At 47.7% G+C, this 23601-nt stretch overlaps 1 protein-coding gene across 1 annotated transcript in view; it reads right to left on the reverse strand.

Annotated features, from left to right (window-relative positions):
• The window catches only part of CACNA2D4 (calcium voltage-gated channel auxiliary subunit alpha2delta 4), a 155081-nt gene that overhangs the window by 76137 nt on the left and 55343 nt on the right, over nt 1–23601 (reverse strand). The window contains exons 19-26 of the mRNA XM_034758909.1: nt 16427–16488; nt 16066–16133; nt 15838–15883; nt 14398–14495; nt 9787–9880; nt 8285–8384; nt 3716–3839; nt 55–135 (exon numbers count right to left, since the gene is read on the reverse strand). Of these exons, the coding sequence (XP_034614800.1) occupies nt 55–135; nt 3716–3839; nt 8285–8384; nt 9787–9880; nt 14398–14495; nt 15838–15883; nt 16066–16133; nt 16427–16488 (673 nt within the window). The remainder of the gene's footprint in view (nt 1–54; nt 136–3715; nt 3840–8284; nt 8385–9786; nt 9881–14397; nt 14496–15837; nt 15884–16065; nt 16134–16426; nt 16489–23601) is intronic.

Genomic DNA, 23601 nt, shown 5'->3' on the forward strand with positions numbered 1-23601 from the left:
GTGCCACTCTCTTATTCAAGAACAAAATAAAAACCTGTTCTTGGCAGGTCCTACCTGCAGCAATAGCCGTCTTCCCATCCACAGTCACAGCAACGGATGTGCTCACTGTCACCACCTCTGGTTTGCTACCTCCCTCTGTCAAGACACAGATGTAGCAGATTCAGTTACTTTCCCTCTGTTGCCAGGGGAAAGGGGCACAGACCACACACAGGAGCTCTTTACTTTCCACAGAGAAAAACTACTGAGATCACTGAAGTAGCCAGCTCTGACATGGACTGGGTGCATGGGGATGCCACATGATAATAGTGCACAAAGGATGCCCCAACATTGAAAAGGTCAACTCTGAGCTCATGTCTGCATCTCCCAGAACACTGAAGCATCCTGATTGGCAGTTCAGGAGACCAGATTTCCTCTTGGTGGAATGGCCCATGAAAGCAAGGGTGTTGCCCTCAAAATAAGAAAGTACATACCCCCTGAGAAGCTGCTACAAGACTCAGCCAACCTTCCTGCCCACCTCAAGTTTGTTTACCTGTCTGAATAGGTGGGTTGTATCATTACACTATAAGGCCAAGTTTGGGGTTCAGTTAGACCTGTTTAAATCTAGAGGAACACCACTCAAGTAAGCCAGGCCTTCTTCCTCCTTGTTTTCTGTGAGGTAGGATGCCCCCGAGCGCATTGCACCTCATGCCACTGGTGCCTCTCTGTGTGCATGTCCTCTACGACAGTATAGGCTAGCTGCCCAGATTTTCCCAGAATGCACTGGTACACAAACAAAGTTTAGGCAGTGTTGTATGAGTGAGTGCACAAACATGGTTCAGCTATTATTCTGAGGCATAAAAGCAGGCACAATTCAAACCTTGGACTAGATTGTGCCATTTATAGAACAGCTCTGCATAAAGGGCCATGTGGCCCGTGTACTCTGTCCCATGAGGGGCACTGAGGTGGTTGTATGTCAGGTAGGCATAGCCTCTCCTGGGGCTGCGCATGTGCATGGAAGACAGCGCACTAGGACGGAGCAGGTTGCTTCTGCTGGTGCACCAGCCCCACTCTGCAGGGCAGGATGGAGGAGGGATGAGGCCATGACCTCAACTCCAACAGGATTCTGGCCCCTAACTCCTCCATGGCCAACTAAAGGCCATCACAATCTGGTCCTGTGTAGGTTGTGCCACACACTGGATACAAAAAACATGGTTGCACATGTAGTCTGAACTACACCTTAGGCAGTGTGCCATTTCCTAAGTTGAACTCAGTCATTTTAGTCTGTAACTGTCCTTGGGACAGATTCCAGTTTTGTAGGGTTTTACTGGATTTGTTGAAACAAAAAAAATAGGGGCTGTGGTTTCTTTTTTACAGTTACCAGGGACATTTTGAAGGTCAGTATTTCTGAGCATATTTATTCTGCCACTCATTCCTTCGCAACAGATTGCAGAGGTCAGTGCTTTGCCCCAACAGATGGATTAGATCCTTTTTTCTTCTCCACAGTCCCAGCATTTGTCATTGTCTTACTTCTGCCTTCATCATTCTTGTTGGTGTCTGACATGTCCTGAACATGACTTTGCAGTTGCATTGTGTGTTTTAGCCTGAGGTCGTGTGTGGATTTTTTTGACTGAAGTCAGACTGACTTGCACAAGGGCACTGCATGCATTGAGAAGCACTTGTGAAACACAAGGACTTCCCTGCCAGATTATGTTCATATGCTTTGAGCCTGATCCTGCACTCCTTGTGAACCCAAAACTCCCTGTGACGCCTGTGGGGGATTCGGGTAGACGACAAATGCAGGATCAAACTCCCTAGAGGAAGGTCATGTGAAGATCCTGGTCCTGCTGGGTCATGAAGCATGATCATGTGGTGAAGGCCCTAGACTGGGACTCTCAAGATCTGTGTTCTATTTCCAGTTCTGTTACAGACTTAATATGTGACCTTGGGCAAATGACAGTCTCTCTGTGCTTCAGTTGCTCATCTGTAAAAAGGGGAGTAGAATTAGGGGTCTACCAAATTTGCAGGTGTGAAAATTGCGTCACGGACATGAAATCCCATCTCCCCTGTGAAATCGGGTCTCCAGCTACCCAGCTCTGAAGGCAGCGCTGTGGTCAGCAGTAGCATAGAAATAAGGGTGGCAATACCAGACCATCTGTGAAATTTGCTATTTATGCCGTGACCAACCCATAAAAAATGTGTGATTTCTCCGTGATTTAAGTAGACTCCTTCCTTCCTCCCCCCACCCTTTGTCTGTCCTATCTATTTAGAACATAAGCTTTTTGGGGCAGGGACTGTCTCTTCCTATGTGTCAGTGCTTAGCACAGTTGGCCCTGAGCTTGGTCATGGCTAAAGGACACCATGAACCAAACAAAAGCCAGCATTTATGCAGTCCTTATTAAGGCAACACTACCTTTGATGTCAATTAGGGTTCAGATGAGCAAGGACCGCAGGATCTGTCCCACAGTGACTAGCAACTGATACCTGGTGCCATGGTGGATGAAGGTACACACTGCTCTCACACTGGATGTTGATAGGAAGCTACTGCAGGGATTTCAGGAGGTCACACCCATGCGGCGTGCCAATGTCTGACTTTCTAAGCCCTGCTCTATTGCAAAGAGCAATGAAAGTTGCACGTAGTCTGGCAAAAGATGCCTCTTGCCACGACTGTCACCTCTGCCCTTCACTCTAGTGGTGACCCTTTAAGTGAGGTATACTTGGGGGCAGGGAGGAGAGGAGAGCATGGATGGAAGGTTTAGTGTGTTTTCTCTCCCCCTCCCTTTATATCCTGGTTCATCTTCCGGATCCCATCCTCGTTTTCTTCTCCGTGCTGCTCGCTTCCCCTCCCACATACCCTCCCACCACAATGCTACAAAAAGCGTTTACAGTGAAAGCGCTGCACTCTGTGACAATGCCTGAGTGCAGGGGGCTGGGGAAGAGCACAGAGGGGATTTCTGCCTCCGTTGCAGGAGCGTCACATAGTATTTTGTTCTGATTTTTCTTGTGCTCTCCTGTCCTCCTCCACCTTGGCACAGGTCCCTGCAGGCTCTGGAGATCACATAGGGGACAATCACATCCTGAGCATAGGCACAACAAAGCTGCTAGTCAGCTGTCACTTTGGGGCTCCATGGGGTGAGGGGATGCCTACCCACACTACAGAACCAGCATGAGATTCAGCGTATTTGGTGGGGACCATTGACATGCTTTTGGTGATGGGAGTGAAGTTCCCCCTCCCCCTGTGAAAAGCTCATTTTCCCACTTGGGAAAATTTTCATGGAAAATCATGAAAAAGTGACTCCAGGACAAATCTCACCTCCTCCCACCTGGCCCTCTGTTCACATCCTACCTGACTGCCACTCAAATCATTCCAGCCAGCTAATCTGTCTGTCCTTCCTCTACTTTGCCTCACAGCCCTTCCTATCTCCCTCACTTGATTCCTTGTCTTCCCCTGCCCATGCATCTTTCAGCAGCCCCATCCATCCTTCATCTACTCTGGGCCCTGCAGCCTCACCCATTCTTCACCTCTCCTGTCCATGTCTTGCTGTGAGGCATCTCCCTCTTTCTGTTCTAACAAGCAGCCCGAGGATGGCTCTCACCATCTCCCCTTGTGTAAGAGCTCAGTCTTGCAGGAAGAGGATAATGAAGGTGAATGGGGTGGGGACAGGGAGCAGGGGACTGTGAGTGACACGTTTATTTTCTCCATCTCCCTCCTTTGCTGTAGTGCTAAGGCGAGGGTTACCTGAACCCTCTTCTGAGGTCATGCTGTAGATGAAGCTCCCTGGAGGATGCTCTGCTGCTCGGCGATACCACAGGGGGAAGTGATCCATGGTGAAGATACTCTCCTTGTCCCCCAAGGTCAGGAACTTCCTGTAAGGAAGAAAAAAAAAAAGTGAAAATTGCCACCTTCATCTGGAACAGGGAAGCCCACTTCTCCCTCCTCAGCCGCATTCAGCACAGTGCCTGCCTGGGGGGATGTTCTGCACTTAGCATTGTCAGGGCACCAACACAGCGTCAGGATAGTCACAGGCCGGTGACATACTAAACTTACAGTGAGATAGCACCTTTCACCCCACAGGACCCCAGAGCAGTTTACAAACTATATGCTGCACACACAGGCTACCCTCGTCAGTTCATCCACTGCTGAAATGCAGCCATTGCTGGGGTGGAAGGTGGCTGCTCTTTAGCAGCACAAAGGTACACCAGGTACACCACAGGGCAGAAAGTTAACTGTGTCCAACAAACTGCAGGGAAGAATTGAGAGAGACAGAAACACTCACGCAAGCACAGTGGTTGGGAAATTATGGCTCCCACCCCTTCTTTCACAGGAAGGGCTCTGGCATTTTTAAAGGATGAGTTGGTTAGGACAAGTCATAAAGTCAAGATGTCCAAGATACTTCACTGGTGGTGCTGGGGAAGCCGAGTGTGTGACCTGCACATGAGCCATTAGAAGAAACCCACATTTGGAGCTGCATGGAAGGTTATCAGAAATATATTTCCCCACCTGATTGGCAAGAAGTCAGTGCCTCCTTCCTCACTATTACAGACATGGCCTTTGCCTTCTAGACTGGATTATGGCAATGGCCTATATCTAGAAAGCGCTGGGGAAGCTTCAGCTGATCCAGAACACTGCAGCTCATCTCTAAGAGACACACCTTGGCAAGAGAGTTGTGTGCAGTGCCCTACATGGACTATCCATCACATCCCAGAGTTACTTTAAGATTCTAGTGCTGATCTACAAAGCTCTCAATAGACTAGGCCTGACAACCACCAGGACAGTCTCTCTACGCCAGCTGTTCTCAACCAGGGGTCTGGGGCTTGATGACCTTTCAAGGTCCCTTCCAGTTCTATGAGATAGGTATATCTCCATATATTATATGCAGAAAAACAGTTGTTGTGGTACAGGGGGGCCAAGGAGTTTTTATAGCATGTTGGAGGGACCTCACGAAGAAAAAGGTTGAGAACCCCTGCTCTATGCAACTCTCCAAGAATTCTCCAGTCCACAGAGTCACTACAACTAATAGAGCCTTGTATCAATCCTTTGTCTGCCAAGAAAGTGCAATTAGGCAGAGGGCCCTTGGCTATAGAAGACCATGCTGAGCCTACACCTCTTTTTTTAAGAACAAGTCACACCTCTTGCAAAGATCTAACCCCTCAGTAGAGATGGTTGCATATACTGTCAAATACAGAGTAGCAGCCCCAAATAAACTGATCCTTACATATTCCATAAGCCTCTCTCACCTCTGGTAAGAGGAGAATACAGCGGTCCAGTTGCAGACAAGCAAGATAAAATTCTTTTTAAATAAGGCACAAGGCACCTAAATACTGTGGTGGCAGCTGCTTTACAAATGCTACTGCTGTAGGCAGATAAGACAGAGGTTAGGTTTAGGAACACATCTGAGCTTTCTGAGAATTATCTGCATGACCCAAGAGCCTTATTTCCCAGGTTCTCCGTTTCTTGGATTCTGCTCAGCATGTCACATAGATCTTATGACTTTTTCCATATTGAGCCACCAGGTGGTGCTGTTGTCCACATCTATGTCCACATCACCCCCCAGCACAGGTTGTTCAGCCACCATACATAACCAGTGGTAGGTGGGATGGGTATAGCTAATAAGTAACATCCTTGAAGCTGAAACTCTTTACCTGCCTAGGCTGCCATTTGGTGAACAGGTAGCACCTACCTCACTTAGCCCATCCCACTGGGGCCTGCACTAACATGCATAAGTCATCTCTATTGTGGGTAAGAATGAACCATGAAACTGAAAAAGGGAGATGCAAGGAAGTGCAAAGTAAGGCTAGGTCTACACTACCCGCCTGAATCGGCAGGTAGAAATCGATCTCTCAGGGATTGAATTATCGTGTCTCGTTGGCACGCGACAATCGATCCCCGAATCGATGCTCTTACTCCACCAGCGGAGGTGGGAGTAAACGCCGTCGACGGGGAGCCGCGGCGGTCGATTTTGCCGCCGTCCTCACAGCAGGGTAAGTTGGCTCCGAGAGCTGAATTTGCGTATCTTAAATCGACCCCCCCCGTAGCGAAGACCTGCCCTAAGAATCTGTGCTTTGTGGTAACCCGCAGCTCTGAACAATCCTATATTCCAGCCCAGAGCTGCAACAGCAGGATATCTATTTGTAGCACTGTAGGGATTGTGTTATTCCAGCTAACATCTGCAATATGGGTGTACTAACAGGTGTTACCATATGCAGGGGGAAGAGATTTAGTTACCATGGGTCACAGCTGTAGTATTAAAGTATCAACAGGTGCCTAGTGCAGGTGAAGGAACGCTGTTAGTCCAGGTAATGTTTTAGGAGACATCACAGGGATCATTGTGCAGATGAGAGGCCTGCACTTACTATGCAAGTGGGACTAGTTACCCAACCAAAAAATTCTGGATAAAATTTTCTAAAGTGTGCAAGTGATTTAGGCTCCTAGGTGCCTGAATCACTTTGGAAAATGTGAGTTGGGTGCTTTAGAAAATTTTACCCTCTGTCTGAATTCCTTTTAAAATATCTAATCCCCTTCACGCATTCAGCTCCCAAGCGCAAGAGTGAGGCTGTGAAAGAGATCACGAGGAAGCCCTTTTATTTGTGTGGTAGGGGAATGAAGACTCCTAGTTTTCTGACTCAGTCAAGAATCAGGAACTGGCTACGGTGCTCAGTGAAAGAGAGATGGGGGAGGGGTCTGAGTCTTGCCTGATCAAGAAAACAAGATACACCTCTACCTCGATATAATGCAACCCGATATAACATGAATTCTGATATAACACGGTAAAGCAGGGCTCCGGGGGGGGGCGGGGCTGCGCACTCCAGCTGATCAAAGCAAGTTCGATATAACGCGGTTTCACCTATAACGTGGTAAGATTTTTTGGCTCCCGAGGACAGCGTTATATCAAGGTAGAGGTGTATAGACAGAGCTAATGACCAGGTCAAGAAAGGCAAAGGAGATCATAAGGGATAAATGATGCCCCCCTTACAGGACAGCCAAGTTCCAGAGACTCATTGGAGATTCTCAAACAAAAAAAATTTGATTTATGGGCTTCTGCACTTGCCATAACATGAACCATACCTGGGCGGAGCACCAGGAGTAACCAGGTAACAGACTTCCCTGCAAGATCTCCACTTCTTCCTCCCCCTCCCCGATTTCATTATTTCAGATCTTTATTTTTGCTGTATATTTTGACGTAATAATGATTGGTCATTTATATGGTTCTTTCCTTTCCAGAGGATTTGGAAGAGCTTTACATACTACATACAGGAATCTGCCACTGAAATGCAGCCACCACTGGAGTGATGCACTTGCAACCCTTTAAAAACACAGAAAAATATTATGTGCCAGCAGTATAGGACAGGGAATCTACACTGGCTTCCCACAGCATATTGAGTCAAGTTCAAGGTCTTGCTTCTTATCTTCAAAGCAGTCAATGGCCTGGGCCCACAAGTCCACTCCTCAGGTACAATGGGACTTTCTGCCATAAGGGTGAAGCTCATCTGTGCAGGAAATGGAACCTTCTCAGGGACTGGTCCCAGACTGTGGAAGAAATTCCCACAGGAATGAAGGACCATCACAAACTTCAGCACCTTCTGCTACAAGTGCAGGGCACACTTATTCAGCCTACTTTCTAACAGGAACTCAAAGCAGCTGAATAACTCTAAAAATAACTCTAACCAAAATCCTCCCAAGCCAAAACACTCCACTGCACACACAATTCTCCCTCTAGGGAGAGGATGAGAGAGAGACTAACTACATGTGACAGACGTTAGTCACATTGCGTAATGCAACCCCTGGAAGGTGCTCAGATACTATGATGATGAGGGCAGTATAAGAACCTGTATAGGATGGAATATCCAGCAAATGAGACTAAAAGGGGAATTGAGATAGGCAGAGTATTACTAGCCAAGTTGGAACATGGCCCAAAAGCTAAAGCATAGACCCCACCCATATTCTCACAAAAAGTGTCACTGGAGATCTTCTGGCTGTAATGTCTTGGCAACAGCCCTTCTATTTCCTGACCAGGACTTCGGAACAATCAAAGAAAAGATTAGGTCTCCCAGAAAAATCAGCCTACATTTTACATTGAAACCATTGCATTCTGGGACAGGTTTTTGCCATATAACAAACAGAACAAGCACAAAACAGTGCCCTGCCCCATCCTTTATGACATATTGGACAGGTCTGCTCCACTAACCCCTGGTTGCTTCCCATTCTGTTCTCTGTAACCCTGGATACTGTTCAAGGCACAGTGGCAATTTCATGCTGCTCCTTCACAGAGACTAGAAGAAACTCCTCAGTGAAGTTTAATTTTAAGACTTGCCTGTTCGAGAGTTTCTCAGATCCCACATACAGGAGGCTCCTCATGAGGCCAGCTCGAGTGCCCAGAAATGCCGTCTCGACCTCCTGCTCAGTCTCGCTGTGGGACAGAGAGAGAGAGACCCATAGGGGCAGAATTAGATCTCAGAGCTAGAACTAAGCCTTCCATGTAGTAAGGACCTCCAAAGTGGGCAGATTCAGAGGGCAACACATTGGAGTGGGAGGTTTCTTAAGTATTTAGGACCAAATTCCCCTGCGATATAATGCCACTGCCTTCAGTGGGGTTACACCAGAACTGACACATTTGAAAATCTGAGCGGGAATTAGGATTATTACGATTTTACTATTCATTCTCACAGTCACACTTTTGTGATTTGTTCATTTTGTCCCTTTACAGAGAGAACTTAAAGTTCTCTACTCCTGCCCGCCCAGCTGCAGTTTATTTACATATGGGATTGGGGCGGGAGATGAGTTACCCAGAGAGAATGGGTGTGCTCCCAGGGCTGAACCCGAACTCTGTCTGGGACAGGGAGATTAAGGGATTGCGAGGGATGACGTAACTGAGTGGTGCAGGGCGACGTTGCTGGAGTTGTAAGTAGCACAGACCTGACGTTGTGAAGAGGCTCACAGTGTAGAGGACCAGCTGCTATGGACACGGCAGTGAAAGGAATGTGGTGGATGACAGACTAAGGCTGTGTCTACATTAGGGCTTGTTGGCAAAAATTTCCTGCCATTCCTACCACTCATTCAACTCCACCAATGGTAGCAACAGTGGGAGTCCAAATACAGATAAGACAACCATGGCTGCCAATGTTTATAATATATGCTGCAAGCAGATCTGAACAACACAGCGTTAAAGTGCTAGTGGCCCTAAATGCCCAGGTGGTAACAGCTGTGAGAAAATTTTGCCTCCAAAAAAACCCCAAGTTGGAGGCAAGACCCTCTAGATTTATATCCCTTCTCAGGCCTGGCAGCAACAGTCCAAACTTCCATCTGTGTACTTCAACCCTGATCTGAAGGCACCATCCATAAGTGTGACAGGTAGGTCAATTTCTATGGCCCATTCAATCCTTGGCTTCAGTGTCAGTAAGAGAGCCAACTACTACCAGTTGTGATACTCCAATAGAAGCTGGACTCAGCTCAATTCACTTTATGTAGTTCAAGGAACAGTTGTCACATGGTAACAAAGCTTAGTCACTACTGTCCTTGGGTGAGATTTGAACTCATGACTTTGAAGTGTAAGTTTCTGTATCTATTACCAATACCTCAACTGTGAGACTCCTCCTCCTTGGAGTCCATGCCTGAGACGGAGATTGATGTCCTGCTTCTGTTTCTGTGGTCAGCTTAGTCCTATGTAAGGATCTATTATGGGCTCTATGGAACAAGCTGCTCCTTCAACTTAGCCACAGAGCTTTCACCAGGGAATCAGGAGACCCTGTCCAAACTCCCAAGACGACCATGGGATCTGAATGAATTTCAGCTGCGTTTTCACATATACTTACTCAGACATGTTGAGGGCCAAGGCTGTCCAGTAGGCCTCCATTGGCGCAGTTACCACCGCGTCAAACAGCACCTCCTGGACCAAGTCCTCATCACCTGAGCAAAAAAACCCAAACATGATTAGGAGTGAGAATGGTGTCATCCCTTTGCCTCCTAGATATCCTTTAGAGCAGCAATGTTACTGACCTAACTTGTGGTCCAGTGGGTTGAACAACAGGGAATAAAAAGAAGATCCCACTTGCATCTGCTGACCATCCCAGGGGTGCCTCACCTTTGGCTGAGAGGACAGCAGGGGAACTCTCACCAGAGTGTGACCAAGCCACTCTCACAGACTGTCTAGCAGCAGTCACACAGACAGCATTACAGTCAGGGCAGCTCACCACCATGCTGTACATGAGTGGCAGTGATCCTAACTGTGGGGTTCAGGTGGTCACTTTCATATGGCAGTTCAGCGCGCTGGTCACTCTTTACAGTTTTAAAGGGTCAAAGGTCACCCTCTGTGAGCCCAAAAGCTCGGGGGGTTGAAAGGCTGAGCAAATAAAACAGGGTGTAGTAGGGCGGACTGCCCCACTCCCTAAGAGTGTAGGCTGCAGCAGGCCAGTAAGCTTGTGCAGACAGGGAGCCAATTACAGAAGGGCTTATTGGGAGCCAATCGGGGCCCAGATTGGAGGCAGCCAATCAGGGCCAGGCTCAGCCCTATAAAAAGGCTGCTCAGGAAGGAAGGAGGCAGTCTGGCCCAGGCCTTTGAGAGGGGAAGGTCTGTCTCCAGAGCAGCAAGACGCACTGCACCGGCCAGACCCGACCCGGGGGAGCAGAAGGGAACTCCAGCCCAGTGTCTGCCAGGCTGTAGGCCCTGAGGGGAAAGGCCTAGCCAGTGCGAGGGGCCGAAGAGGAAGGGCCCAGGGACGTGGACAGATAGAGGGGAGAGGAGGACGACAGTGAGGGCCAGGACCCAGAGTAGAGGGCGGGCCTGGGTCCCTCCCTTGCAGTACACCCAGCCATCGGCTGTGGGGAGCAGCCATCATAGACTACGCCAGATCCCTGACAAGAGGGATTAGACTTTGGCGTGTGTGGTTGGACATGGTGGCTGGGGCGCAGAGAGACTGCTGATCAACCACCCCTCGGAAGGGGGTGTGGCTGGACTGAGGGGCACTGGTCTGAAAGAGGACGCCGCGAGCTGGTGAGCAACGCGGGCTCAGATGCCAACCAAGGGCCAGACAACGGGCAGGACACCACCAGGAGAGGGTGCTCCACTGGACTGAGCTAATTCCTGGAGGCAACCAGCAGGAGGTGCTGCGGTGGTGAGTCCCAACCTTGTCACACAGGGTCAAAAGAATTATTTATTCCCTTCCCTTTGGGCCTTCACCCCTGAACTCACTGAACAGGCAGTCTACAACTGTTGCCTTGACTCCCTCTCTCTCAGTCCTGGATCCCCTCTAATCAAGCTTCTGCCCACTCCACTCAAGCTGCCTTCCCGAAAGTCTTGAATGATCTATCTGTGGCCAAATCTCAGGACCTCCACTCCATTCTTGTCCACCCTGACCTCTCTGCTTTTGACAGTGGATCACACCCTCCTTCTTGAAATTTGAAATCTTGTCCTCACCAGGCTTCTAGGGGTGCTATCCTCTCCTAGTTTTCCTATTCTTTGGCTGTCCACATTTGTCTAGATGTGAATGTGAAGATGTGGTGTTGGAAGGAGTTTGCTAATAGTTGCTAAACAGTTGTAAAATGTGGTGTGGACAAGGCAGCTGAGCCTAAGCTTTAACTTGACCTGCTTAGCACATATTAAAGTCTACACTGGCTTATCCACACTAGACTTTGAGTGTTATCTAACACCACACCGGTAAATCCTAGTCTAGACAAAGCCGCTGTGCCCTATTTTAAGTGGGTTCTCCTCCTCCCTTCTCCTGGAAGATCCCACAGCTTGCCATTCTTAGCCCCTTTTTCTTTTCATTCTAAAGCAGAAATGGGCAAACTATGGCCCGTGGGCCACATCCAGCCCGCAGGACCCTCCTGCCCCGCCCCTGAGCTCCTGGCCTGGGAGGCTAGCCCCCGGCCCCTCCCCTGCTGTTCCCTCTCTCCCGCAGCCTCAGCTCACTGCGCCGCCTGCGCAATGCTCTGGGTGGCAGGGCTGTGAGCTCTTGCCAGGCAGCGCAGCAGCAGAGCCACGGCCTGACCCGATGCTCTGTGCTGAGCGTTGGCGTGGCTGGCTCCAGCCGGGCGGTATGGCTGCCAACCACTGGCGCTCCAAGCAGTGCAGTAAGGGGGCAGGGAGCGGGGGTGGGGGGGGTTGGATAAAGGGCAGGGGAGTTTGAGGTGGTGGTCAAGGGGCGGGGGTGTGGACAGAGGGCAGGGAACATGGGGTTGGATGGGGCAGGAGTCCCGAGGGGGCAGTCAGGAAGGAGAGGGGGGTTGGATGTGGCAGCGGGGGACAGTCAGGGGCAGGGGTTCCAGGAGCGGTCAGGGGACAGGGAGAAGGGGTGGTTGGATGGGGCAGAGGTCCTGGGGGGGCAGTCAGGAATGAGAGGAAGGGTTGGATGGGGCGGTGGGGGGCAGTCAGGGGCAGGGAGTCCGGGAGCGGTCAGGGAGCAGGGTGTGGGGCAGGAGTCCCCGTGGGGGGTCAGTCAGGGGCAGTGGTTCTGGGGGCAGTCAGGGGACAGGGAGAAGGGGTGGTTGGATGGGGCAGGGGTCCCCAGGGGGGCAGTCAGGAATGAGAGGAAGGGTTGGATGGGGCGCTGGGGGGGGCAGTCAGGAGTGGGGAGTCCGGGAGCGGTCAGAGGACAGAGAGCAAGGTGTGGGGCAGGAGTCCCGGCGTGGGAGGGGGCACGACAGGGAACAGGGGGGTTGGATGGGGCAGGAGCCCTGGGGGGGCCATCAGGGGGCAAGAAGCAGGGGGTCAGATGGGGGCAGGGGCCGGGCCACGCCTGGCTGTTTGGGGAGGCACAGCCTCCCCTAACCGGCCCTCCATACAATTTCGGAAACCTGATGTGGCCCTCGGGCCACAAAGTTTGCCCGCTCCTGCTCTAAAGTTTTACTTTGGGATATCTCTTCTACCTCAGATAGCTTCCTCAGCATCTTCATGCCATTGACTTGCAAATCTTCCTCACTCCTGACTTGTGTCCATCTACTCTGTCCCTTTTTTCAGTCTACCTTGCATCTCCTCCTGGATGCCTCACCATTAGCTTAAACCTAACATGTCCAAAACTGAACCCCTTATCTTTCCTTAATGCTCTCCCCACTCGCCCTGTTTTCTGCTATTATTGACAAGATCCTCTTCTCCCTGTCACAGAGACCTGTAAGCTGGGGTTATCTTTGACTCTTCCCTCTCCTTTTCATAACACATTGAGGTCATGTCCAAATCCAGCTGCTTCATCCTCCATTGCAATTCCAAAATCTGAACTTTTCTTTCTGTCCATATGACTAAAACTTTCACCCAGGCCCTTATCATCTACTTCATTCTCCTCCTTGACACACATCTCACTTCGTTCCAGCCCATTCAAAACAAAACTACTAAGACAGTCTTTCATTGACCTTTCCCATAGTTCTATGTTACACCCTCCCTACTTCCTCTGAATCCCTCCACTGGCTCCCCTTTCCTACCTCATCAAGTTCAAACTTCTTGTCTTCACCCTTAATGCCCTTCCCTACACTGCCCTTCCCTGCTTATTTGCTCTTGACTTTTATAGTGTCATTCCTGCACCCTTCGTGCCATCAATGATGCCAGTTTTGAACAGCCATTTATCTGCGTGTCCCACAAACATCTTTGTGCTTTCTCCTATGCTGCTGCTTATTCATAGAGCACCCTCTGACTTGATTAATAAGGCCACTACTCTTTCTTCCCTCAGATCCCCCCTCGAGATGCACGTCTGTGCTGATATTTACAACACATCAACCAGCTAACTATGTTCAGGTAGAGCAGCAGTTGGGGATAGCTGATTTCATTTAATTCAAAACCCAAAGAAAACCCAAACATACTTTCAGGTGATTTGAAACAGTCTGGGAACATCAGGTAGTGTAATATCTAAACTATGAATCCACATGATCTTTTCATTACATTTGTCCTCCCTTGTCCATTTCTCTCCTTTGTCCATCACACCCACTTCGTCTACCCTAAAGAGCTAATGACTGAATTTGGAGTAAGGCAGAGCTTGCCTTTTAACCTGTGCTTGAGGGAATGCCTAACACAATGGTACCCCAGCTCTGAATAGGACCTTTGGGATCTACCACAATACAAATAATGTTGTTCCTATTGTTTTAGGACTACACAGCTCTGAACTACACACAGGCACTCTTTCCTTCCTGGCTCCACCCACAGCTCTGTCAAACATGGCCTGCAGCACCCCCAGCTAATACAGGCCTAGATCTCTCCTTAACAGATGTTCAATCCGGTTTAATTTTGTGGTAATTGTTTCCACTTCATAATCACTTGCTGCTGGGGATTAGGATGTGACCACTCAATTTATTTCCACTTGTGAAGTGAGCAAGTGTTCAAACTCATCTCTGCAGAGATGCTCATGAGCTCAATCTACCACCACCCCGTTTCCCACAGCCCTTCTCCACGGTGGAGAGGCACAGGAGAGCTCCAGTAGGTCACTTTAATTTCCAGCACTCACATTCCAGATCGGGTTCCTCTCCTGTGAGGAAGCGGATCATGGCCTCCAGCTGGCTGAGCTTCCGGTGATCTGGATCAATATCGGTGATGCAGTAAATCCTGGTGGCAAGGAAAGAAACACAGAAAATCACTTTCAAGCAATCACACCAGGAAACTAGTGATCTGGAAAAAAAATATTGTAACAAATCCTTGGCCACCTAGGAATTTCAGATGTCATTATGCTGCACTTCTTGGGTGCTCAGAACTTAACAGCATGGATAGAACTCAGCTCCTCCTGTTAAAGTGGTAGCGTCCTGTGCTGTTTTTATCTAAAGAAGCATCTTCGTTAGCAGTATAGTTCCTCTGACACACAGCAGAGCAGTTCTAATTTCACCCAGCAAAGGGCAATGGTAACATATACACTAGCCCGCTTATAACAATATTCAGTGTGATGGAGAAACCTGGAAAGCAGCAATACCAAAGAAGACCGATAACTAGACAGTGAACAAGCTTGCAATGTGATATGGTGGGAAGATAAATCAATGGGCCTGTGTATGCAGAGGCATCAGGATGCAGAGTTGGGAGGTGATCACTTCTCTGTATTCCACAAGAGACCTGCCTTCTAATATGGCTTTCAGTTCTGGCCACTTTGTCAGAGTGGAGGGGTATAAAGAAAAACACAAATTATTAAGGAACTTTAAGGAATGGTTTATGAGACAAGACTAGAAGAAGTGACTATATGTAAAGCTGGTGAATAGATGACTTGACTATATACATTAACTGTGCATGAAACTGAAGGAGGAAGAGATGCTATTCATGGCGGTTTGAGGGGTTTTAAGTAGGGTATAATAAACTGGTTTTTTTGCAGTGCTTCTTGCAAATAATTGCTTTAGTTTTGATCGACTTGAGGTTCACACGCCTGAATTTAATGCTGAGTTTCAGGTACACACATCTCAAAGCAAAAGTTGAAAATGCCAAGCTTCGTTTTGTTTCATGGCCAAACCAAGCAAAAGCACAAATTTTGCATGATATGATTTTGCATTAATAAAGTCAACTCCAGGTTCACTAGAAACCACATCCAAGCTCAATTAAAAGGCAGGTGAACCAAGATGATTTCTCACAAAGTGTAATCTGACCGTGCAACAAAATCCTACTTCGCTAAGTTTTGTGTGATTTATGGTTTATTGCACAGTTCTAGGCAGGAATAGGATGAGATTGTGCAAAGGAGAATTGAGGGTGAATATCAAGAGATCTTTCCTGACAGGGAGATGGGTCAGACTGTAGAATAATCTGCCAAAGAAAGTGATGGAAGTCTCAGGAGTTTGCACCAAACTCTGGCACCATCAGTTACTTCAGGAGAACATTGCTTTTCCTCCAGGCCAGGGAGGGTGGCAGAGCAGAGCGAACTCTGCCAGTGATCTCAACCCAAAGCTCCATCATCAACAGGATATCATCTACTTACCATTCATTAGCTAAGGTCAAGTCTGGCTGCAGCAGGTCGTGCAAGCCTGAAACAAGAAAGCAACCAATAAATCTATTGATCAGTCAATGAACCAAACACACTGAAAGAGGCTGAGAGGGTGAGGTGGGGTACAGAGAAGAGAGGGAGGCACAAGCTCATCCCTGGGTTGCCAATGAAGTTCAACATCCTTGCCCCCTACAGAGATGTGACTGTTTCAGGTTAACCTACCTTCTTCCACGGAAGTGTTCCCCAGCAGGATGTATTCCCCATGCCCACGGGAGAGGACGACACCCAGGCTGCAGGCAGGGGGAAAACAGAGGGTTTGTCAACAAGGTCACGTGCAATCCCCACATGTTTAAATCTGACACTGCCCTCCCTGAGAGGTGAGCTATGATCCCCAATGCCATCAGCTCTCTCCTCTCTTATTAACAAAAGAACATCCCCCAAGCGAGCAGTAAGAGTATCGGAACTCCAATACAAGGGAGCAAGAAACCCCTCTGTCATAACCAATATCATGAGAAGGGGGGGGGACATGGCTATTTGGTCCACCCAAGAGGTACATTCCTTAAGTTGAGATACACTTGCTCACCTGAAAGGCGTGCCACTGATGTCAGTGAAGAAATAATCATTAGTGAGAAAGAGAACCCGTTTCTGGAATAAATAAGAAAAAAGTGGGGAAAATATTTCTTTGAAAAATAAACCCTAAGGTGGGGGAAGTGATACACCATCCTACTGCACCACAGTGACAACGGTGATTTGGCTACATGACCCCAAAGGCAAACCAAAGCATCTGATTAACTCCAGTAACATCCATCCCCACAGGCCAGGTCTGAGGCCATGATGCAGTGTGCAATGTTCAGCAAGTCATGCTTTTCAGAGATCCACTCACTCAGCCATTCAATTTCCTCACAGGGCCAGTAAAACACCTTAACTCTGGGATTACAACCCAGAGAGCAGAAAGTGTGAGGAATCTGCTCTCCCTTTCACTGCATTAGCTATATGCTCACTGCATAACCAGATTGCCGGGTTCTGCTGGTCTTTCTTTGCACAGGGCCTGCAAGGCCCCAGACTGACCCTGACTCCACCGTGGGCTACAATTCATTATCTTCACCAGCTTCCCTGGTTCCCTCTATTACACTCTACACTCTGGCTGAAGATTCAGAGAGGCGGATGAGGAGGATTTGAGGGTGGGAGGGAATGGGTTTGGAAGAGCCAGAACAGCGGCTACAAACTGATTACAACTGGTTGGAAAACAGAATTCCCATCTTGTGGGAAATGCCTCTGGTTTTAATATTTATTTTCATCCTGAATCAGGACAAAAAAGTCAGACTATCAAATATGTTCATGGAATGAAGAGTTATGAAAAAATTTCAATTTGGAAACATCAAAATGAAAGAACAACATTTTCAATCATAACAAAATGTCAATTGAAACCAAAACATTTTGTTTCAAACTGAAAAATTTCATTTCAAATTAACATTTCCACTGAAAGAAGCATGTTAATTCAAAAAGTTTCATTTCATTTTGAAATGTTGCTTTGGAAAAATAAAGTGTCAAAATTGATATTTTCCATTTGAAAGTGTCAATTTCAATGGAATTTATCAGGACTGGCTCAAGTGCTTCCTCTTTGAGGCTGCTTCACTCAGCCCTTTCCACCAGCCTGATTCTTATCAACCCTAGGCTCTGCCACAAATTCCCTCCTCTGCTTTCTGATGTCTGCCACTGTGACATCAAAGCAGCACAGCAGAACTGATAAGTAAGCTTGTCATTTTCACTTCCTGTCCAGCTCAATGCATCTTTGGCGTACTGTGAAATTGACAGCTGGTCAGTTTCACTTTCTCGCTAGGCTAGTAGGGCCACAGAGTAAAAACCATCTCTTGTCAAGGCCACTTTTCACTGTTCATCCAGGGTTCTAAATCATACCTTTCAAGAAGTGGGAAGTGACTGGATGAGAAAAAACAGAATAGCTCTCTACTGGCAGATGGAACTTCATGAGGGCTGCAAAGTGTATTCTGAAGGAGCTAATAAATACCCTGCGGGTTTTAAGGATATGAAGTAGTACAATGCATCCAGAATGCGTTTTGGTAAAGGGGAAATTCCTGACTGATCACACTAAAACATTTCCCCCCCCCATTTTGCTTTGTAACATTTCCTGGCAAAGTCCTTTCTGCCACTGCTCAGGATGCCCTGGACATCAGCGGAACAGGCCTTTTCTAACTCTGACATCCATCCAAATACCATGCCCTCATGTGAAGTGTGACTAGGTTACAGTGATAAGTCCCTCCCTCATCCTGAGTTAAGGGAGATGGGAAGGAGGCCAGGCTGACAGCTGCAAAAGCATAGGGTACCAGAACTGACAGGCCCACCCCTGTGTTATGCAAATCTCTCACATCTTGTCCTGTCTGATTTTCCTCAAAACCCGTGGTAATTAAGGAGTCAGGGAAGACGTACCTCACAGCTCCTGATCATTGTCTGAGGAAAGTGTCACCCAGAGAGCCTAAGGTGCAACCCCCCATCTAGAACAGAACTCTTTGCACTTGCTGTTCACATGGGAGGCAAAGAGATCATGGAGCCAAGTCCCCACACCTAAAACACCATCTGAAGAGTCATGTCATGCAGCTTTCCACTAGTTTTCTGTGGAGAAATGTCTGCTTAGAGAGTCTGCCAGGGTGTTTGGATTCCTGGCAGGTCAGTGGTGATCAGGGTAATCTACATGGGAATGCACCAGTTCCAAAGTTCAATGGCCTCCTCACACAGCTGTTGACATAGCAGACTGCCATAATGTTGTTTAATAATACTTGGACTGACTGGCTGCAGTTGGGCAGGAGGAATTACTCGCAGGGCAGTCTGACTGCTCTGAGTTTCAACATGCTGATATTAAGCATAGACTTCTGCAGAGATCATGTCCCTTGAGAAACCCACCCTTCCACATTTGCTTCCCAACCTAAGAAGGATGCACCCATGGTCATAGTCTTTGTTGGAAGTTAGAGTTGAATGGTACCCACACAAACCAAGTAAGTGAGGCTAAGACCCTTTGGGGAACCATGATGAGTAAGTCAAGACTGTGCTTGCCTGGAATGCATACAGTCCACAACCAGGCTCATAGATATCTGAGATGAATTCTTTTTAACGTGTCACGTAAGTACTTGCAGTCATATGACCCAACAGGGTTGGCAGGATTGTACAGACATTCTGGGGCTTGTCTGTATTTGGTGTATGAGTCCAATGAAGAGAAAGTGGTTGCCTGATAACATGCCCTGGAGGCCACAGCATCCAGCCTCATCCTGATAAATTCTATCAGCTGTGTGGATTCCAAGGCAAATTTCTCCAGGTTCACCAGAGACCCAAACTCTCAAAGAGATCCAGAAATATGGAGGTTGCTTCTCATGTTTCCTGGTAAGATCAGCCCTTTAGGAGCCAGTGGTCTAAATAAGGGTATAGCATTGGCCCTTGCCAGGAGGGTGAGCTGGCACCACTGACAGTACCTTGGTATTAGAGACACAAGACACAAAATATATTTTATTGGACCAACTTCTGTTGGTGACAGAAACAAGTGCGAGACCAGTATGGAGACAACACTGCAAAGTACCTTGATAAACACTCAGCACCATTGAGAGTCCAAATGAGAGAACCCTGCACTTATAGTGCTGTTGGCTGGCTACAAATCTCAGGAATCTCCTTCGTGCTGGATGAACATCCACATGAAAGCAAGCATCATTGAAATCAAGGGCTGTGACCCAATTGCCTGATCTAGAGATGGGACAATTGATGAGTCACCATTCTGAACTTTAGGTGGCAGATAAACTTATTCCCTGAGGTCCAGAATGGGTCTTCATCCTCTTGTCTTCTCAGGGACAAGAAAGTACTTTGAGTAGAACTCCTTTCCCCTTACTGCCGAAGGTACTAGTTTTACCACCCCCAGTTTGAGGAGTGTTTACATCCTACAGAAAAACCCTCTCATGAGAGAGATCTCTGAAAAAGGGCAGGGAGGTGACTGGGGAGATGAGTAGCCCAAGAAGACCCATCTGTCCACCATGATTTGTGTCCAGGAAGATGATAGGTAATGGGAAGTCTGCCTCCAAATGGAGGGGAACGACCAGAGAGGTTGACTCGATCCAGTGAGACCATTGATGTGCAGCTCTCAAATGGGCTGACAAAATGCTGGTTTCAGAGGTAATAGTGGTTGGGAAGTAAAGGGTAGTTTTCCCTGGGCACCATTCCGATGTGTCCTCTGATGCTTGCATGGAAATTCACACTGCTGCTGGTGATGAAAGACAAGTTGGGTTGGTTGTCTAAATTGTGGTACTGGGTTCTCTTTTAATTACAGGTATACAAATACTCAGTCAATGAAGTGTGGCTCAGGAGACTTCCAATGAGCGAAGAGACTCATCCGTCTTTGCGCTGAACAGCTCGTCAGATTCGAATGGGAGGCCTTCCACCATTGTTTGTACTTCCTTTGGGAATCCCAAGAAGGGAAGCCAGGACGAGCATCTTATTATGATAGCAGTTGCGATGGACCTCACCGCTGTGTCTTAGTTCATTTGGAGGGCTGATCTCATCACCACCTTTCCCTTATCAGTCAGGGCCTGGAACTGGTCTCTAACTTCCTGGGGCATTTTACTGGTGAAGCCAGCTAGCTTATCATAGATGGTAAAATCATAATTGACCATCAACATTTGGCAGTTTGGGATTTGAAATTGCAGGGAGGTCAAGGAGTGCATCTTTCTTCCAAAGAGGTTGAGCCTCTTTGCTTCTTTCTCATGTAGTGTAAACCTGGCCTGTGTGTCTGCTATGCTCAGTAACTGCACACACTACCAATGAATTGGGAGGTGGGTAAGAGAATAGGTACTCCGACCCTTTTGCAGGTAGGAAATCTCTTATTTATCCTGCTTGGATACTGGTGGTACCATGGCAAGTGAGGGCCAAAGTATCTTGGCAGGTTCAAGGATAAGCTTGTTAATTGGAAGAGCCACCCTCCTCAGAGCCAAGCTATGAAGGATTTCCAGCAGTTTCTGTGGGGTTTTCATGGGCCTCTTCCTGGGGGATTTGAAAATAACTTTGCCACACTTTTAAAGGAAGTCCAGGAAGACCTTCGGGTAACAGGACACGGTGGGGAAACTGGAATCACTGTCTTGTCTGGGGAAGAGGAGGACAAGGTCATTGGCATGATATCCTCCTATTCTGTTGATCCTCTTCCTCCTATTGCTTTAATTGCACTTCTTGAGGAGGCTGAAGATGCTCTTCCTCTTCTTCGGGAGCTCTGAATCTCCTTAGGTCCCTTGTGCCATGAAGTATGTTCATTAGTTGGTCGTCTCATGGGTCTTCTGGGCCCAAATACTGCCATTGTGAGCTATCATACCCCCTCAGTGCAGGGCCCCAGTAGGAGTAGGGTGGGTACTCTCTCAGATGGGAGGAGAGACCCGACCCTGGAGACTCCCAATGTCCTGTCTGGGCTCAATCCCCTCAAGGGACCCCACAGGGCATAGTCCAGGTGGGTCTGTCATAGTCCTCTTCAGACTTTGAGGATTCAGATCCAGATGGGAAGCCCTCGGTACCGGAGAAGGTGCTCTTTGATGGTACGGGCAAGAGTCTGGCTAAACCCCTGCTTGAGAATGGGGATGCAAAGGGGTACTGCAGGGAGATCGGTACTAGCTGAAGGAATGGTACGGGGCACTGGGGTTTGGAAAGCAGGAGCACCAAGAGGTCATCTGGAGCTGAGAAACAAGCCAGAGTTGACGGAGTCGCTTCCATAACTTGAGCTGCTGAAGCACTGGCTCTGGTGGTACAGATGAGAGTTTCTGTGCCAAGGAAGCAGTTCTAGGAACAAAGGGTGTTGAGGTCTTGTCCTTTGAAAAAAATCCCAGTACTGGATGGTCCCATTCTGGAGCAGGTAGTTACTGATGACTTGGTATGGGATGGGAACTCCTATCTCTTTTTAGAGGACTTGGATGGGGAACCTTCCCTATCGTTCTTATGGGAGCGCTTATGTCTCCCTTCCCCCTTCTTCTCTGGTTCTGCTCTTGAGAGTTTCTTGGAGCCAGAGGGAGTGTGGAAGTCTTGGAGCTGCCCAGGACTAAAGAGGAGGAGTCACTCTTTTCTTCTTCAGGCTGATATACAGGGAGTCTCCCTGGTCAGAGGTTGTTCCCACCTTCATGGACTGTTCCATGAGGAACTCTTGGAATCAGAACTCCCTGGATGGCTTAGTCCTACTCAGGAATGACCTGCAGATACTGCACCTGGAAGAGACATGCGCTTCCCCCAGGCAGTACAGACAGGTATCATGGTAGGCCATGACCAGGAAAGCTTTGTGGCACCTGATGCAGCTTTTAAAGCTGGGGATCCTCAGCATGGTCTCCTGAAACCAAGGAGAACTGGGGTTGAGGCGGGTACAGAGAAACACTCCTTGACTGAGGGGGGGTCCAAAATGTAGGGAACCAAACCCCTAAAACTATTTCTAATTAAGAACTAACTCTAAAAATTCTTAACATTATTTACAAAGAGGAGCTGAAAAGCCAGCACGAACATAAAACCTCTGTCCTAGACCACAAGCGGTAGGAAAGAACTAAGAGGTAGGGGAGCTTTATCCTTTTGGTGTGGAGCACAAGATGAGCAGGGATGCATGCATGGACCAGAAGGACGCTGCTAGGGAAAATTTCTGGTCCTGGGTTCATGAAGCACATGTGTAACCTGAAGTGCACTACACGGAGGGGAAATTATTTTAAAAACCTGATATTAGAAGTGGATGATGGGTGAAATAGTGGTAACAGAACAAAAAAAGGGAAGGGAGAAACAGAAAACATGGGGATGGTGAATTAACAGAGAAAAACATAGGGGGGAAAAGCAGATGGGGTTGAGAAAAATATGGGAAAAAGAAGGGGAAAATTGAGAAAGAACATGGGGGGGGAAAGAAATGGAATTGAAAAAAATATAGAAAGAGGATGGAAAAAAGCAAATAAGGAAAATGTCAGATGGGAACAATAAAAACAAGGAAAAAAGGAGGCAAATGGAGAAACCTTTAGGCATTTGTGACATTCTTAAAAAAATGTTGAAATAAACAAGATTCCTTTGGATGTCTCATAGAGAACTATATTGTGATTCTGCAGCAATACAATAAACTAAGAGGTTGCTGACCCCTGCCTGAGAGGATAATAGAATCGTGAGCAATAAGCAGCCTCGGCTTCTAAAAAATAGATCTCACCAGACAAACAAGATTGCATTTTTTTGACAGAATCATAGAGTTAATAGATGAAGGGAATAAAGCGCATACAATATTTTTGGATTTACATAAAGCATTTGCTTCAGTGTCTCATGAAATTTTACTCCCCAAAAATTAATTAACATTGTCTGAGATAGGATCTTTTTCATGTGGAATGAAAATGGACTGAAACACTGTAAACGAAAAGTGATGGTAAACAATAGCGTATCAGGTGGTGGGAAGTGGAGAACAGCAAGGATGTGTCTTAGGAACCATCTTAACTACCATTTTAGAAAATGGTCTGGAAGAGGGAGGGAAAAAAATAATGAGAAACAGCTACACACTGGGAGGGAGAAAATGAGGAGACAGTAATGCTGAAAGAGACATAAGCATGAGACTGGCGGCAGCTAATTAGAAAGGAGTGACAAATATGACATGGCAGCAGTCAAGGGGAGTTGGGGCTCTATGTGCAGAGATCTGATGCTGTGGAGCAGAAAGATTATAGTAACTTTCTATAGAGCTCCAGTGAGATAACATCCAGCTCTGGGCACTTCAGTACCAGAAAGATG

The sequence above is a fragment of the Trachemys scripta genome, chromosome 1 (assembly GCF_013100865.1).
Source record: "Trachemys scripta elegans isolate TJP31775 chromosome 1, CAS_Tse_1.0, whole genome shotgun sequence".
In the NCBI taxonomy this organism is placed as follows: Eukaryota; Metazoa; Chordata; order Testudines; family Emydidae; genus Trachemys; species Trachemys scripta.